The sequence below is a fragment of the Sitophilus oryzae genome, unplaced genomic scaffold (assembly GCF_002938485.1).
Source record: "Sitophilus oryzae breed Bouriz unplaced genomic scaffold, Soryzae_2.0 scaffold_801_pilon_pilon, whole genome shotgun sequence".
Classification (NCBI taxonomy): domain Eukaryota; kingdom Metazoa; phylum Arthropoda; class Insecta; order Coleoptera; family Curculionidae; genus Sitophilus; species Sitophilus oryzae.
The window spans coordinates 3,012,730-3,032,893 of NW_022147419.1; the positions used below are offsets into that span (position 1 = coordinate 3,012,730).

A 20,164-nucleotide genomic window follows, 5' to 3' on the forward strand; every position below is an offset into this window, starting at 1 on the left:
TTATTTGGGATTTAAATGGAAGTAGTTAGGATATGGCGTTTGTCGCTTCAGCCTGAATATCTGTTGGTAATTTAATTTCGTTTTGAGTCATTTCTGGCTCCAATTCAATCAGCAATCGACACGAAAGAGAATTAAAAACTATTGACTCAAAACAGACAACTAAAGAGACAGCTTTATTTATTTATCAAATTACATAGAAACCAACGCCAACCCAGCACAATATTTTTTCTACTCGTAATAAATCCCTTGAAATAATAATTTCTGAATATTTTTTAAAACGTAACTCGCTATGGAAAAGAATATTGTTTTATACATGACGATAAAATTGCATTATGAATGAAAAATGAATTCACTCGCGAGTTCATCGCTCGTGAATTAATCTTTTCGATCGACGATAAAATACCATTTTATCGTCTTGTATAAAAAATAACTCACGTCGCAAAAATTAATACTTTTGTGAGGCTTGAAAATAAAAATTGCAGTTTTTCGAAGTGTAAACTGACTTGGTAGTTGTATAAAATGAAAAATCACTGTTAAAATCATTAACTAGATAAATATAATCTTCTCTGTTGGCTTTCTTACAAGTAACAAACGCCCAATAAATATATTATTTAGTATTTACTCTTACTCTTACTCATCTAAAAGGTATGGTGAGAAAGACGGGGAACGGGGTAGGAATTCATTTGATCTTATGTCTTAAGTTTACCTAAAATTAAATATCTACAGGACTTGTGAAACTGAGTCGATAGCTGTGCCGTTGTGGCCCACTTATCACGTGTATTCTGACCTCCATCCGGCCTGAAACAAAATAAATATAATGTAAACTAAGTTAAAACATAATATACAGGGTGTGAAACAAAAATTAGGCTCATTCTTAGCAGATAAGACTTTTATTAAAGCCTTTGATGTTTAGACTGATAAACTGATATTACCTAAAATCAATCGTTTTCATAGACGTGTTGGTAAAAAGATAACAACAGTAGTTAAATTTTGACATTTTAACTTTAATTAGTAAACTCATTTTTTAGTATTTTACTTATTATACAGGGTCGAGGGGTTTATCGTTATTGGAATTACATGTACATTTTCTTGGTAGTTGCTTGGTAGTAAAATGATATTTTGGCAGTACATGTACATTTTTTTAACCAAGTGAGACACCCCTATGTACAGGGTTAATATAAGTAAGAGTTATTATTTACCTTAACTTTAAAACACCCTGTGCAATAATTTCGTAAGCAAATTTTACTAAGACATTATTTGTCGGTCAGAACAATATCTCTGAGCATTTTCTTGTTTGGTTCATGTGAATATACAGGGTGGTCAGAACTGTATTCCGGAAACTTCGGAAGTATATTCTGCAGATCAAAATAAGTCAAAAACTTCGTAAAATGTATGTTCTAAAATGCTTAGTTTCGGAGATAGAGGGTGTAGAATTTTCATTTTTAAGTAATGTTTTCCAAGTTTTCCAAGTAATTTCTGAAGTAACGTCAATATTTGGATGGAAATTGGTGTCTGGAAGTTTATTGACATGAGAAATTTGATTTTGATGTCAATATGACTCCTATTTGTAGAGAGCGCCACCTACATGTGTTTAACTGTTTTGAAGTGTAATAACTCGTTCGTACCTGTATAAAACTACTGAGTGAAAAAATATACATTTCCGTGATTTTTTACGTAAAAAATGTCCCTTGGTAAAAGTCGCTACAAGCAACCGTTCTCAAGATATTTAGAGTGGAAATTCAAATGTATGATTTCAGTCTAATTACTTTTGGTCAACATGTTTAATTTATATCAATGACGACAGGTATTGATAAATATATCCGATATTTGATTCTAAATATCTCGAGAACCATTACTCGTAGCAAAAACGTCGTAAATGTATTTTTTTCTCAGTAGTTTTATACAGGTATAGAAGAAAAGTAATTATTCTTCAAACCAGTCAAAAATATGTAGGTTGCGCCCTCTACAAGTAGGAGTCATATTGACATCAACATCAAATTTATCATGTCAAAAAACTCCCAGAACCCAATTTTTATCCAAATATTGACCTTATTGCATAAATTATTTGGAAAAATCGAAATGGATAAATCGAAATAAAAATCAAATTTCTACACCCTGTATCTCCGAAACTAAGAATTTTAGGACATACATTTATACGAACTTTTTACTTATTTTTATTTGCAGAATATGCTGCCAAAGTTTCCGGAATACAGTTCGGACCACCCTGTATATGATATATTCTGACAGAGAAATAATGTTTTACGAAAATTTGCTTTTTTTTTAGGAAAATTTTTTTTTTTTAGGAAATTATTGCACAAAGTGTTTTAAAGTTAAGGCAAAAAACAACCATTCAGGGTACATTACAACCCTGTATAATAAAGCATAATATTAAAGTTTATAAAAAACTGAGTTTACAAATTAAAGTTAATATATTTATACAGCGTTGTTCACCACATACGACACGGAGTATTGTAGCTAAACGATGAGATTTTTACAAATTGTAAGTTTGGGGTTCGTTGAAGGACTATTAGAGCTACAATTTAAAAATATTTTTACAAGATACAAAGTGTCCCAAATAAATAAAAAATATCAAAGTTGTATTTTTTTAAATGGAACACCCTGTATATTATTACATTTTTAGTTTCTACGAATAAAATAAAGGTAAATTTGATTAAGGTTTATTATACTTAAACCTTACCGTTTTTGAAATATTTTCAATTTTGTGAAATTGCAGTAAAAATTTTAAAGCTTCATTTCTCCAAGGGTATCAGTGTTTTTAATACTAAACATTTAATGAAGCTTATTTATTGATCAGTTATTGTGTTGCAATAATAAAAATAATACTACCTTATACAGAGTGTCTAAAAATTTATTTTAAATAATTATTAGCTTCAAACGGCAATAACTTCTTTAATTTAAATAGAATGCCCTGTATATTTTAGGAGAATCAGATGCACAATTAAATTGTCTATCAAATTGTATTATACCATTTTTTACCTATCCCTTCAAGTTTTCGTATAAAATGCATTTTCTTATAATTTAGACCTCATTTATCAATATATCAATGGAATATTGACATTTTAGATTGTTTTTAAAGCAACAAATGTACAAAATGTACAGACTAGTAATATTATCGTTTTTAGCAAAACGATAATATTACTAGCCCATTTGTATGCAAAAAGAAAACTATTTAAATCTTTATAAAAGAGTATACCATTAATTAAATATAACACCATTATTTCCGCCCATATACTAATTAATTACATACTTAATTGTGTTCGTTAATAAATTATTATAAATAAATGTGGATTTGAGTCAGAAATCAATATAATAATAAGTTATCAAATTAAAGTCTCTGTTGTTATAAACAAGCATTTATTAAAAAATGAAATATCATTTTTAAGGTGTTACTTTTTATCACACTGTCTAATGCCCATACAAAATTCAGTTTTTTCGTATTTGGAGCAATTATTATTAATCAACGCAAACAGACAGTTAATGTAATTTGAATACTGGAATCATATTAATTGGTCCTCTTTAACAAATATTTATACAGTTTTTTTTAATTTTTTAATGAAATAATATACGAATTATATCGACAATATTAGTATCTGTACTCTTTAAAAATTTGGTACATCTTTAAAAATAATCTAAAATGTCAATAGTCCATGGGTATATTGATAAATAAGTTCTAAATTACAAGAAAATGCATTTTCTACGGAAACTTAAAGAGATAGGTAAAAAATGGTATAATATAATTTGATAGACAATTAAATTGTGCATCTGATTCTCGTAAAATATACAGGGTGTTCCATTTAAATTAAACAAGTTATTGCCGTTTGAAGCTAATAATTATTTAAAATAAATTTTTAGACACTCTGTATAAGGTAGTATTATTTTTATTATTGCAACACAATAACTGATCAGTAAATAAACTTCAGTAAATATTTAGTATTAAAAACTTTGATACCCTTGGAGAAATGAAGCCTTAACATTTTTACTGCAATTTCACAAAATTGAAAATATTTCAAAAACGGTAAGGTTTAAGTATAATAAATCTTAATCAAATTTACCTTTATTTTAATCGTAGAAACTAAAAATGTAATAATATACAGGGTGTTCCATTTAAAAAAATACAACTTTGATATTTTTTACTTATTTGGGACACTCTGTATCTTGTAAAATTATTTTTAAATTGTACCTCTAATAGTCCTTCATCGAACCCAGAACTTACAATTTGTAAAAATCTCATCGTTTAACTACAATACTCCGTGTCGTATGTGGTGAACAACCCTGTATACAGTTTGCTAAAAAAAATCAAGAAAAATGAACTAAAAATAAAATAAATATAAAACTTTAAATTTGATTTAAAAAAATCCGTTACGTTTCTTTAGCATCTGAGTGTAATAACCATGAATTATGGTTATAATTAATAATTATTTGCTATAATTTATGAGCTGGGTATACAAAGCTCGGAGCCAGGAAAAACTTAACTGCTACAACTCAAAAAATCTCCACTCACCATTCCATTCGACGTCAATCCCAACCCGGCTGCGCTCAACGAACTCATGTGGTGGTGGTACGACGCAGCCGGTGGCGGCGCTGGAGGAGGCGGTCCACTAACGAACCCGTGCGGATGCGTACTGTTCTGGTACCAGTGGCTCATGGCGTGGTGGGGGTGTAGTGCGGCGTTGAGGTGCGGGTGGCCGCCGCCCATCGAGTTGAACTGGCCGAAGCCGCCCTTGGACGAGTCCAGGGGTTTCATCATGTCACCCATCATGCCACCTAGACTCAGGCACGCTGCGCCTGATTTTTTCTTTTTGCTCTTGGAGGAGAGTTTGCGGTTTCGGGTTTGGATACCCTCTTTTTTCATGGTGAGCGGTCGGTTTACCTGGAACAAGGAAATAAATGTTGAGGAAAACATGATTATGGAAATAAATTTAGTAACATACACTCATCGGCACGAAATAGTAATATTGTATGTTATGTATTTTAAAGTTTTATACAAGGTGTTTCAGAAAACATGTGCCATTTCTCGTGAGGAGATTCGTCACGTAAAAATAAGAATAATTTTTCATATCAACATAGGTCCGATTCTGCTTTGTTTTGTAGCTACAGGGTGTTAAAGTTTTAATAATCTTTCGATTTATTATACTTTTTTTCCAAGTACTTTTAGCGTTTCGAATGAAATTTTGAGGGTAAAAGTCTGGTATAAATGCTACATATTTTAAAGCTAAAAAGTGTCAACATATTCACCAGGGACGTGCATATATCACTGGAATATTTTTCAAAAAAAACATGTTCGCTACTGACTTTTTTCTTTTGATATCAAAATTGTGTAGGCCGTTTAATCCCAACTAAAAGTTATCTCTTGATATATTCGGCATTCTTGATGAGATAAACGCAATTTTATTAATCACAATAAAATTAAAATAAAAATAAAATTAATAAATTATATATTTTACCTTATTTATTATTAAATATTATAGTATTAGTTATTATTACTATTAAGCCAACCTAGAGCAATTTCAATTAACAAAGTAATGGTTGGTATTTAAGATAATTACAAAAAACCTAATTTTAAAAAGTTTTAACATCCTCTAACACAAAAACTATGCATTTCCATACCCATGTTTATAGGAACTTTTTTTCATATTTTTTGGTTAAGGGTTGCTAATAGACTTGGATCAAGGCAAATTAATAAAATTGCGTTTATCTCACCGAGGCCGAAATCGACAAAATATCAAGAGACAACTTTTAATCGGCATTAAACGGTTTTTATTTCAGACAGACAGTTCTTGTATTTATTATAATTTTTTTAAGGAAGTTTGAAAAATATATATTTTTTATTAATTTATAAATATCTCTGGAATCTACCGAAATATATTTACTCATATATTAGGATTATGTAAAGTGATCTGAAAAAAGCCAAAAATGCAATTATATACAGGGCGTTCCATTTAAAAAAGATCATCCCGATCCACTCACACTTTTTTGAGCCACCCTATAGAAGTTAAAATATTTTCCTGAAATACATCCTCGTACATATTTTAGGCATGAACTTAATCAAAATTCCCAAATTTTATAATCTAGGAGCAATAGACGCCCGACGCACTATTGTCGAACCCTGTATTTAAAATAAGAAACATTCTATTTTATATATCTATACTAATTTACGTATTATCTTTTGTTTGTTTGTTTGTGTACCTTGTTTGTTTAGTTTACCTTTGTCTACAAATTAAAAAAAAAATGACACTAAACGCATTTATTTATTTATTTATCTAATACTTTTCAAATGACGCGGCAACACCGTAACGTCGAAAATAATTTAGATCGATAGAGTAGGTGCTTTTATGTAAAAATTAAAATTTTCAAAAAAATCCGGTATGCAGTTTTTCATAAACTTGGGTTAAATCATCGTGTATAGTAATTCCTTTCCAAGCTAACATCTACTCAATCTACCCAAGCAGCATTTGGACGTCGGGACAACGTTGTGTCACGCGACCAAACGTCGGGGCGCAACGTCGGCACAACCTCGTGCCAACCCTAGTCTGCACTAGTTTGGAGAATAATTTTTGGGTCGAAACGACGTTGGATACCGACGTTGGCTAGAAGCCTAATTTAGTACAAACTGCAACGTTGTTTAAAATCCTAATTCACAGAAATACAAAACTAATATGGCGTCTAAGTCGCGTTTTATATTAAATTGGGATAATTATAGTAAAAATATTATTTTTACGATTTAGTTAGAGACATATGTCAGATGGCAGTGAAGGAAAACAAAAGAAAAGTATTTAAGTGTGGAGGATGTTTGAAGATCATAATTAGTGAAACGCTTTAACCGACTCTGTAACTCGATACCCAAGGCAAAAAAGTTAAACGCCAACAACTTTATTGATAAATGTATTGTTTCTACTTTGAAAAATACTAATGGGCCTTAAAATTAAAGAAGTTTTAAAAATTTTCTTGAATTTTTTTTTAGTAAAATGAAAATAATTTATTCGCAGTCGAAAAAATTGTTTCCGCGTGTTTTTTAGGGTCAAATATTTCAAGTTAATGGATTCAAAAAGCAGGAATTGCTATTTTAGGAACGAAATATTTTCTTATTTAACAACATGGCGGTTTTCACTTTGTTGTTTTGGAGATTAAGATGGAGTAGTTCGAGTAGTCGCATACTGGACTAATAAAGTCGCAGTTCGGCCTTAACAGGTAGTATACTAGTCGCAAGATTGCCTAATTTAGTCATCCTAGAATCTAGCTTGTGCCGCCCTCTATAATCTAAATAAACGAGGGAGTGGATAAACTATCGGTAATATATGTCGATATATATTTAAATTTAGTTTTTTATGTACCTTTCTTATGTCCCATTTTAATTAAGTTTTTTTTATAAAAACAAAAACAGCACTGAACTGTCTGACTGAACAGAACAATGAAGTGAAAATTTAAGATTTAAGGTTATGGTTCAATACAGTTGCATAAAGGTAGTGACTCGACGTCCTACCAACGTAAGAATAAGGAAATCTAAACAACGTTGGAATTAGTAAAACAGACGACGTTTGCATAACGTTGGAATAGGTCCTGAAACTGACGTCGGAAAACTTTATATTGTCCAACGTTGTAACTACGTTGTCCGAATACCTAAAGATCACTTAAGCAAAAAAGGTTACAAGACAACGTTTATTCGACGTCGCAGAAGCTTCTACTTTGCTGTAGTACTAGTCCAACGTCGGTACAACGTTATAAAAACGTTTAAATTTATTTTAATACCCAAGGTAGGGAGCTAACTATTTTTTGTAACTAATCCAACGTTGTGTTTAGTAAACATGTGGTCGCAAGTCGTGAAAATGCTACTTGGGTACTCGTATAGCTGATTTTAAAATTTCCTTTTCCTTAACTGGAAAGGGGCGGCCATCACGGTCTTTCTGCCGAGGAGCAAGGGGAAAGATGCCACCTACCTGCTGAGCCTTATCCAGGGTCAGAACTTCATGTCAGGATATCGAGTTGGCGAGTCATCAACTCGAGGGAGGAGGGTCATGGTCAGGTTCTTACAATAGGAATTGACCTCAAATCCAAGGAGGCAATAGAGAAAGAGGGACATATCCTCTATTACAGATACGGGACAACACCGGTATCAGGTCTAAGTAGAGATCAAGTTAAAGAGGTGGAGAAAATGGAGACAGATCCTCCAGCCTCCACCTCACGGGTTCCTCAGCCGGAGGCAAGCTCCTCGACTGTGAAGGGTGGCACGGAGGGCCAAACTTCAACCGTGGAAGGGTGTGTACCCTCGGAGAAAGAACTGTTGTCAGAGGATGATGGGAAATACCCTGTCCCCTCTACAACAAGGGTATGATGGGTTATACACTGTGATGACTCAAGGAAGGAGGGCACAATAGATCTTTAAGGTCGCAGTGATCAACCCCTCCTCTTACTCATTCTACATTCTACATTCCTTAACTGGAAAGACAATAAAACGTATGAATCGTTACTAATTTATATAATTTGCAATGTAATCAAATATAAATCAGCTTAAAACAAATAAGGCCATATGATGAGACTAATACAACTGAAACAAACTACTGAAAATTATCTGTAATCTAGTTTACTAACAGCCTAACGATAACTTTCCAAAGCATAATCAATCCTCCATCAACTCGATCGAAACTTATTCATCTAAGTACTGTTTATTTTCAAAATTAAACCTCGCAGACTATAAATTCCCCCATAGTACCATCGACGACTTAATGAAACTCACACCGAACGAGATCCATTTTATCACGTTTCGGTTTTGAATTGAGCTCGGCCTGTGTGTTTAACTCCCGCCCGGCCTTCGACAAGTACCATACTTATGGTACTCCTCTCCATGTATATATTGTGTTAGGTCGTACCATGTGAATAACGACTGTGTGGCGCTCGCTCGGGGCCAGCATATCTAGTGATTTAGACCTGGAGGATGTGTATAGAAAGCGGTACCGAAGACGGCTACCATCGCCGTTCGTATATATATCAGTAACATGGTGTAAGAGAAGGAAAAAAAGAAGGTAGAAAAAGGTATCGAGTTACGATGTGAGAATGTCGTTCTTATAGTGGACAGTTTTCTAGGATACTCTGTCTGTTCAATATTCAGTGGGTACTTGCAGTAGCGGCGTGTGGTTCATTACTTTTGGGGTGTGCAATCTTAAAAAAAGTATCACGCGATTTGTGATGAGTGAGACTAGTCTTGGTCTTACTCTTGCACGAAATGGTCTTCCCCATTGAACACCGGAATAATATACTGGTTGTTCCATTTAAAATAAAATAGTAAATTGTATTTTCTTAAACGCAGGTTGGCGCCCCTCACAACGCGAAGACTCCAAGGAGAACGACAGTTTGTATTGAAGCGAAATTTTGTGAGCACATGTAGGTTGTTGCACTTTTTAAAATAGAGACTTCTACAGGGTGTCCCCAAAAAAGTTACATATCAAAGTTGTGTTTTTTGTAATGGAACACCCTATATATTAATTGATATTCGGATTCTAGGAAAAAATAAGGGTGAGTTTTATTAGAGAAGTATATGATGCAAATGTAAGATTTTTGACATATTTAACATTTTCTAAAAATAAAGAACACTTTTTAAATTTGAATAAAAGCTGCCTAAATTGGAATTTACCCGGTATAGCCTAATACGTAGTTAAAATAACAATTTTACTTTAAATCAAATTAAAACTTGAGCCAAAAAATTATACAGGATGAGGCAAAATTAATATCGAACATTTTACACCTTTGAAAACAAATTACTCTTTTATTTTAAATGGAACAGCCAGTATATTATTCCGATATTCAATGGGGAATTCATATCACTTCAAAATACTATTAAGGTTGCCTACCCATCAAACAAGTATTTTCTTAGATACTTTTATTATTATGATTTAGTGTCAGTAGATCTGTATTAGTTGATAAAATCTAGGTGGCTGTGATATGTCTAACATTACTTCAACATAGCTGTCTAATTAGTCCAACTTTAACAACTATATGTTGTTAAAGTTGTATTATCCTACATCAGAGAGAATTGATATGATTCTAATAGTTGGTGAATGCAGTGTGCATTCACCAGTTAATAGAATACTTAAATGTTCCTGATATATCTAGTCTGGGCTTTGCTATGGAGATATGTTAAAGACAATGTTTACAAAACTCGACTAACTATTGTCGACAACATGAAAGAAATGATTGTAGCTATTTTTAAAATTAGAACATATGATTTTAAAATAAAAAGATCTTTCGAAAAGAGAATCATTTTATGCCGTGAACAGGAAAGGAAGCATTTTGAGCATTTGATTTCATCTAGCTAACTTTTGTCACATAATTATACGTTTATATCTAGTTTTAATTCTGTAATAATTAAAATATGTTTTAAGCGTACGTCGTATCTTTTTATTACCCCTGAATATTTTACTCTACATTCTTTATTTTTTGTTAAATTAACAATAGGTGTATCGCAGCCACATATATTGTGTTACTAACGCAAAATCATAAAAATTAAAATATCTAGGAAAATCTTAGCCTGAGGTATAGGCAACCTAAATAATATTGTAAAGATATATTAATTCCTCATTGAACACCGGAATATTATACTGGATGTTCCATTTAAAATAAAAGAGTAAATTGCTTTTAAAGATGACTAATGTTCAAGATTAATTTTGTCTCGCCCTTTATAACTTTTCGGGGCAAATTTTACTTTGGCTTAACAAACAATGGTTATTGTAATTCAATATCAGGCTATACAGGATAAATTAAAATTTAGGTAGGTGTTATTGAAATTTAAAATTTACTCTTCATTTTCACAAAATGTGAAATATGTCAAAATCCTTACATTTTAGGCATATGCTTCTTTAGTGAAACTAACCTTTATTTTCTTGCCAGAATGCAAAAATCAATTAATATATAGGGTGTTCCATTACAAAATCAGAAGAAGACAACAACAGATTTGTAAAGGTTGCAGGTTACAGTGGAACAGGCCGATTGCGACCTCAAAAATCTAATCTAATGCCATTATCTTCTTCTTGTTCTTCTTTCTTCTTCATACTAGGCGAATCGCCTGTTTGGTTTCGTCGTCTCTACCGGTTAGACTGACAAGTTGTCGCTCCATCGTTTTCGTGGACGTCCTAAGCTTCTGCGACCTAGCGGTGATTTGTCGCGTGCAACTCTCACTATCCATTCTGCTGATATGCTCGTTCCATTCTTCCTTTCTGCTGAGTACCCACTCATTTACATATTCCACCTTGCACGCTCTTCTTATGCTTTCATTTCTCTTCCTGTCCAGAAGCGTCTTTCCAGCTATTCTGCGTAGTACTCTCATTTCGGTTGTTTCTAGTAGTTGTTTAGTTTTCGCTGTATCAGGTCGAGTTTCTGCAGTGTGTCATTATTGGTCGTACCGTCGCCTTGTAAATTCTCGCTTTAGTCTCCACCTCAATGTTTTTATTTCGCCATATTGTATCATTCAGGAATCCTGCTATTCTGGTTGCCTTCGTTGTCCGTTCTCGCACCTCCGCTTCTACATCACCATATCCTGAGATTTCTATGCCTAGATACTTAAATGAATAACATTGCCCTCGACTTCCAGTTTGCATCTTAGTGGTACTTTTGATGTCGTCATGCATTTAGTTTTCTGGGTATTATCATATTAAGTGATTTGGCAATGCAATTAAATCGATGTAATAAGCGCTGTAGATCGTTCTCATTTTCAGCTACCAATACGGCGTCATCGGCATAGCATAGAATAGTAATTTCCTGGTCGCCCATACTGTATCCCTTCAGTAAACGTACATTTCCTATTATTTCGTCCATAATGATGTTGAAAAGAAGAGGGCTCAGGGAGTCACCTTGTCGGATACCACAGCCTACATTTATTGGTTCGGTCAGGACCCCGTTAATTTTAGCTTGAATTTGGTTCGCTTCATATATGTTTTGTATGGTTTTAACGAGGTTGTGTGGGATTTGCCTATTGTAAAGAAGGTGTACAACGTCTCTTAGCTGCACACGGTCGAACGCTAGAAAAAGCGTTCGAATCAATAAAACACATATACGCTCGTTTGTTATATAATCTATTAATTAATTGTTATCTAATGCCATTATAAATATTAAAAATAATGTGTAACAAGGCACTATTTGCGACGGATGAGTTACATCTTAAGAATGTGGTTCAATTTATACCAAAATCCCCGGCAAAGCAAAACGAGCTCTATCAAGGCAGTACAAGCAGCGGCAGCAACGGCAGCATCGACTATCGGAAGATCTAGATCTAGTCGGGCTTATTACCGCCGCGACCGTAACAAATTGCTATTATTGCCGGGTAACGACGTCGTACCGGAGTGGGCGTGGCATGACGTACTGCCCGGCGACCGGCTCCGGGCGTTCAGCGCCGTTCAGTCTGACTCGTCATTATTTGATGGCTCTGGTATTTATTTACTCTAGGGACATTTATCGACTAGGGACATTATAGGTTAGATTAGAATTAGGTTTTAGTTGGTTTTGCATTAATAAAAATATAGGTCTAATCTAAACTTAACCTAAAGTGACCTTTTTTGCATATATCGGGCTCCTACGTGGGTAACCCTACGTTGAACCAACAATCGGGCTTTTACGGTAACATAATACTCATTCTGATTGGTTTAATCTGGCTCCATAATGAAACTGTGGGTTCGAGGTGCTATTGCAAATTAATGCCATTAATTCTATGTATATATATATATATATATATATATATATATATATATATATATATATATATATATATATATATATATATATATATAGAAAATATAATTTCTTGCAGTAGAGGTATTAATAAAATATATATATGTTTTCTTGCCACTTAACTGCTTGCATATAGAAATTTAACCACAGCGCAGAGATAGTTAATTCCGACTTGTCGGAAAGTATCGGTTAGATATTAAGTCCCGAACGGGAGATAGCAACCTGCGTGCAATGGTAGTACTTTCGTACCACCGAGGCGCAACTATCGATAGTAAAAGGTTTCAGGCAAGCCAAATTATAAAATAGCATAAAACACAAACAAAATTTCTATATTAGCAGTTAAGTGGCAAGAACCCTTATATAATTATATATATATATATATATATATATATATATATATATATATATATATATATATATATATATATACATATATATATATATATATAATATATATATATATCAATATATATATAGAGGTAAATATATATATATATACTATATATAATATATATATATATATATATATATATATATATATATATATATATATATATATATATATATATATATATATATATATATATATATATATATATATATATATATATATATACATACATACCTCACATTTCTATAGTGTCGTGATCGTGACCGTGACCATTCATGAATCCGTACACGTTCATCTCCATCATTAATATTTTTCTTAGTAAATTCTTCACTTTTATAAAAAGCCATCACGATAAAAATCAAATATCAAAATATTAATACTACTATCAATATCACTATACGTATCTGGAATATATTTGCGAATGGCAATTAGCGATACGTTAGACTGTCGGAGTGCTGACGTCACGAATGTCAAATTGCTTTCCAAACAAGCTTTAGTTCTTTTATATTTCTATTGAGCTCTTCCAAATGACGTCACAAGTTAATATAAAATGTAAAAAACAGGTGATTGCTGACCACCGTCGACTTTTGTGCCTGGTATTTTCAATACGCCTATGATGGTTGCGCATGTTGTGATTTTGATGTGACACAAAGTTTGATGTGACACAACTTTATGACCGACCCTGTATGCGTAAATTTACTAGTAGCTAATAGGAATTTAAAAACCTATTACAACAGTGTCACAGTTTCGGCAGAATGGCATCATTAAATCAAACCAACCATATCGAAATTAATTTAATCGAATTGTTTAAGTGACATTTTCAAAAGTCAATAACTCGGAAACTGTTGGTATGCGGTACATTGTGTGTATTCCGATTTTTGCTTAGAATTGAAGGAAGAATTGAAATATGCAATTATATACAGGGGGTTCCATTTAAAAAAGTGAAACTTTGATGTGGCACGATTTTATGACCGACCGTGTATACTTAAATTTATTACCCGTAAATAGATATTTACAAATCCTATAACTTTTATATTTAACTTTTTGCGGTACCTCCTATATTTTACCTAATAATCGACCGTTTCCATACATAAAAGCGACCCTGTATAACAAAATTTACGTTCTGTTTCTGTCTTGTTAATTTTCATTCAATCGTCCCTTAAACAACACAGTAACTGGAAACTCTCAGAAGCAAACGTTGTTTTCAGGATTTCCTGCAATATTCCCTACTCTAATCTTTCCCTTGTTCCTGCTCTTTTTTTCTTACAACTCCGGAGAAAAAAGACAGTGTACACTTGGAAATCCTGCCCATAAAACAAAGGCAATGGCCCGGAACGAAGCTTTTACCCAATATCGTCCGGAAACTCGGACAAATTCGGCATTATTCCGGGCAGCTGAAGATTTCCTTCATCAGATAGCTAATTCTTCGATTCCGAAGCAATTTATTCTTGCGTCGGCGTTAGTTTCGATGTATTTGATATCCGCTCTGGTGTCTGATGGCTGCTGGGTCAGTGTTTTATAAATAGGGCGATTTAGTGTCGCTTGCAGGATTCGTATAAATCTCGATCGTATAAATCTCGTGTAATCTCGATGAATCCGTTGGGTTTCTTTGCAATTCTTATGGATGGATAAGCTAAAGAGTATGTTTTGATCGAATAAGTTTTTAACTGGATCAGCAATCTAATAGAATTCTCATTTTATGTTAACCAAAACTGTTATAATTGATCCTATGATTTATTGATGCTCCAATTTACTGCAAACCAAAGTTATTTATATTCAAGGGTGACTGTACGGGGTGTGTTTCAAAAGTGGCTCATCCCTATAACTTTTTTATTTTTTCAGATAAAAAAAAACAAGATTTGGTATACTCATAATGACATAAATTAGGATTAATTGAAGTATTTAACTGTCTTCATTCACTTCCTGTTTCACCGGAAATGACTACAACTTTTGATTTTTAAATGGCACGTATGTATTTTTTTACTTTATTCGAAAGGAAATGACATTCTGGATAGCATGACATATCATATGTCAACTTTTGACATATTCGCTTTATAAAGTCGTATTTTAAATTTTAATCTGGAGCGCCATGACTGTCTGAAAAACACTATTTTTTAATCAAAAAGCCTTGGAAAAATAGATTTGAACGTCTAATGTTTTTCGTGTCTTGTCAAAAGATGCCCAAATCGTATTTTTGATTATATCTCAATTTTTTCAAATGGAACGAGGGTTACTCAAAAAAAAAATGTTTTTTTTACGAATAATTTGGTACCACACACTTGCTATTTCGAGTCAAATTGTTATGAACAGCATGTTACAATTTCAAATAAACCATATATACGAAAATGTCAAAAGTTGCCATATGAAATGTCATTCTATTCAGAGTGTCATTTTCTATCGAATAAAGTAAAAAATACCGATGGTGCCATTTAAAAATCAAAAGTTGTAGTCATTTCCGGTGAAACAGGAAGTGAGCGAAAACATTTGAATACGTCAATCAATCCTAGTTTATGTCATATACTAACATACCAAATCTCGTTTTTTTAACTTAAAAAATAAAAAAGTTATAGGGGTGAGTCGCTTTTGAGACGCACCCGGTATAACAGTTGTTATTAATTACTTTAACATGTGGGTAAATTAAATAGTGTAAGGAATAAGTATTTACTTGAAAATGCATAAAAATATGTGACAAATTTAGATTTTCCATTCAAAGGTCATTGCATCGAACAAATCACCTTAAACACTAATAAAAATACAAAAAAACTTCACAATTTCCTAAATAATACTATAATAACACCCTCGAAAACAGCTTCCCCATCCGATCCTAACGACCCGAAAAAGAAATCCATCGATTATATCCAAGAATAAAGCAGAAATAAAAACAAACTCGAGGTAGAAAGCACTCGATGTGTAAGGGCCCAGGTACCTACTAAAAGTACCCTACAATAATACGAGCACGTTGACAATTTACTGACGATTTTATTGAATAGAAAGCGATACTTTAGTGCTCAAAAAGCAACAATAGTTTCCGCTGTTTCCCGCCCATGTTCCTCAAGTGGGTTTAGCGCAAACATAACACTGAGATCGAGTGAAGGCACAGGGCAATTTTGCAAGAAAGAAGAGAAAAAGGAACCTGTAATTTAGACTGCCGAAAGTACAAGGGGAACGATTTTAAAGACTGGGGGACCGGAGTTGAATAGAATGAAACATTGTTTAGGGAGTGTAATTGATATGGTTATATTTGAGTTGAGTGCCGACAGTAGAAGTGTATTTAACAGTGTTTCTCTTTTGATTTTGTTTTTTTTATGTAGATATGTTGACAAAATTAACCAGAAATTGATATTTTGAAGAAATCCGCCTATTCATTCGTCAGTTTATAATCTAATTGGTTTAGTGTGTAAATTCTTTAAAAAATCTTGTTAAAACTGGTATTTTATGTCAATTCACTAAAATAGCTTCTAGTTTAGATATGAAGATTAAGATGAAACTTCAAACTATCGCCCAATTGCACTCCTGCCCACATTATCTAAGATCATTGAAAGATTGGTTAAAAACAGGTTTCTATCTTTTCTCCTTAAATATAAAATACTTACTCCCCATCAATTTGGATTTCTAAGCACCAGTTGCACAAATGATGCTATGTTCGATCTTTTTAATAATGTATACTCTAGCCTGAATAACCATCACTCTACAGCTACAATTTTCTGTGATTTCTCTAAGGCTTTCGACTGCGTAAATCATAATATCTTAATTAACAAATTGCAATACTATGGATTCAGGGGAGTGCCGCTCGAATGGCTTAAGTCATATCTTGGCAACAGAAGGCAGCTTATGAGGATTGATACGTTTATGTCTTCTTGTAAGCCTATAGAACGTGGTGTCTCTCAGGGTTCAGTACTTGACCCTATTTAATTTCTGGTGTTTGCCTCAACCTATCAAAAACTAAAGTTTTGTCATATAAAAGTACTATACAATCTTTTGTACTTAATAACACCACTATTGACGTCGTGGACTCTGTGAAATTCTTAAGACTTGTTGTAGACAACTCGTTAAAATGGGACCTCCACATCGAAGCTCTATCAAAGAAACTAAGCGCTGCCTGTTTTGCGCTAAGATCAGTTTCTAAGGAACTTAACTTCTCAACCTCTAGAATAGCCTATTATGTCCTTTTTGAGTCACATCTTCGTTATGCCCTTGCATTCTGATGGGGTACTTGCTGCGCAACAAAATTTGATCGTATTTTCAGACTTCAATAGAGAGCAGTTCGATATTTATTGGGACTGAACAGTAGAACTCACTGCCAGAATTTCTTTAAAAATTTCAAAATACTGACTCTTCCTTCTTTATTCATTTTTGAAGCCGTTTGCTTAATCCGCAAGCACATATCTGCTATTCCCGAAAGGTCAGCTCATAACTATCCACTTAGGAAGGCGGAGCACGATCTTTATCTGCCAACCCCGAGCTCAGAACTAGTTAAAGGCTCAATACTGTACAATGCCAAAAAAATGTACAATCATCTGCCTTTGAATATCAAGTCGCTTTCACTCTTTCCAGTATTTCACAAAGCTCTGAAATCATACTTACTGGAGAGGGCCCTATATGCGGTAAACGACTTTTTTGTTGATGTTTAATCATGAACAATTTTGAATTTTAAAATTTAGATCTTCTCACACACTGGTCAAAGGTCAAGTATTTAATATTTTATAACTCTTAAAATTATATCTATTTACTGCTTACTGTTCTGCAATTGTCTATGTATGTTCTTTTTGTAATTTTAATGACTTAAATTTTTTTGAATTGTATGATTTGTATTGTGTATTTTTTTGTATATTTTTTTTGTGCTTTTGTTTGTTTTGTGAGTGCTTTGTCGATGAAGCTGTTTTGGCTTTTTGCACAATAAAGCGTTGTTTGTTGTTGTTGTTGTTACTTGTCAGGTAGCTTATAAAATCTGTTTTGGTTCTTGTTATTGCAGTGGTGTCAGTGGAGTAGAAGAATTGTAGGAGTCTTTCGGTAGGTAGGTTTTGGTAATATGATAAATTCCATTTGTATTTTTAAAACTTATTTCTAAAATTAAATAAATTATAAACATGAACTTGTTGAATTTGTAATGTAGAATGTAGAATGTTCAAGAGGGGGTTTATCTCCGCGACCTTAGAAATCTATTGAGTGTCCCCCTTTCTTGAATTATAACGATTTATAACTCATAATACAGTCTCAGGGCTTTGACAACAGCCAGTATCTGAGACTGTTTTACAGAGGTTAGTTCTCCATCTCCGATATCAGTCAAAGTCGAACGCACCAATAATTGTCGTCTTGGTGTACTCAGTGATGAATTTTTCTGGTGTTTCCCCATTTTCCCCACAGAATCTGCATTCACCGTTGTTTCTTAGCGTCAATCTACTTAGGTGTTTGTTCAATCTACTGAGGTGAGCTGCTTCAAGTTGCTTTCCAGTTGGAAAGCAAAACGGTTCTGGTCCAATTAGTAGAGTGTTCGCTCCTGTTCTGGCTAGATCGTTTGCGTTTTCATTACATTCTATCCCTTGGTGGGCTGGTATCCACAGTGGGGGGACTTTTCTTTGCCTAATTTGTTGACCTTCTCTAGGCATTCTTTAACCCACTTGAATTGATGGTAACTGAGTTGATTGCTCTTAATGCTACTTTACTATTGGATAACATGGATATTTTTTGTTTCCGACAGTTCCTGTCCATAAGATAACCGATCCCGTATCTCTTGTAGTTTCCCAAGATCCCAATGGGATTATCAAAATCCCAATGATCTCAATATCTCAATTTTGAGATACTCTGTACATACATCTTTTTCTAGATATGGAAGAAAATCTTCAATATAAAACCACTGTATGTTAAAAAAAACGTTTAATTTCTATTCACGTCACAAGCGCACCTTTATTCATACCCTTCTGTCCCATTACCACCCGGACAACTATTTTTATGGCTCTTCATTTGCACTCGCAGGGCACGGTGCAGGCAGTCCCTGGCATTCCGTCCACGCCATTAAAAATGTTCCTACGAAAAGCGACTCGAAATTGACCGAGTTTTTCCAAGCACGTTCCACGCGTGTCGGTCGGTCCGGGCCGGGAAGCTCAAAATACCTGCACGATTGGATAATTATTTTATTTAAAAAACGGCCAGGGTTCTACCGATTGTAAATCTTTTCGATCGTAGAAAGAAAGTGACTTGAATGGCGAAATTGCAACAATGATATCTGTAACAGATTTTGTCTGTAGATTTTTTGGTGGTATGAAGTGAATAGATTGCATCCATGGTACAAAGAAAACAAGGTATGATCGATAGCGGCTCCAATTTCGTTCAGTTCGCGCATACCACCTGTGACGTCACTAGGAAAATAAGAAATAAAAAAATAAAGAAAGTTGACAGTAGATCTGCCTTTTTTAAGGTTATGGTCTGTTGTTAAGAATTGTTTATTTTTTCTGACTTTTTAGTTCGTTTAATTTAATAATTACTAAAACCAGCAGTTCGAAAGATATATTTAAAAATAAAAGATAAAAATCCAAAATATTAATTATCTATTAACATGGATTTGGACGATAATAGGTAAGAATACTAAATTTATTTATATATTCGGTATAAAATTGTTTATTAGGTTTTTAGTTTGCGATGTTTATGGTAAATAATTTTCATGTTCATCGTCTCTGAACTGACATGAGGACAGAGATGAGGATATCTGTGGAAAAGTAACCACAAGAGGAATTGTTACATCATTTAAAAAAAGTTGATTGTTTCCCATTTAAAAGTAGAAAATGCCAATGCAGATGAATGTATTGGAATTGTACCTAATAGAAGTAATTCCAAGGGTGAAGTTTATTATAATTAGTAACCTGGTGCTTTTCTTTTTTTATGTAGATGTTTTAGGTTTTGAAAATAAACCGGTTGAACGAAACCCAAAATTTAGAGGAAGTATTTGAATACCCAGAATATGCCCATCAAAGATTATAGCTCACATTTCCTGTAATGGTAGGCAATTATTCAATACAAATTAACTTTTTAAGGGACTGAAATATT

The 20,164-nt window shown here is 33.3% G+C and overlaps 1 protein-coding gene across 1 annotated transcript in view; it reads right to left on the minus strand.

The window, feature by feature from the left end:
• Positions 1-259: 259 nt before the first annotated feature.
• LOC115888560 (GATA-binding factor C-like) overlaps positions 260-20,164 on the minus strand; it is a gene marked incomplete at its 5' end in the record, with an annotated part of 36,225 nt that continues 16,320 nt past the window's right edge. Inside the window, 2 exons of the mRNA XM_030908313.1 lie at positions 260-798; positions 4,523-4,891. Coding sequence (XP_030764173.1) covers positions 772-798; positions 4,523-4,891 — 396 coding nt within the window. The remainder of the gene's footprint in view (positions 799-4,522; positions 4,892-20,164) is intronic.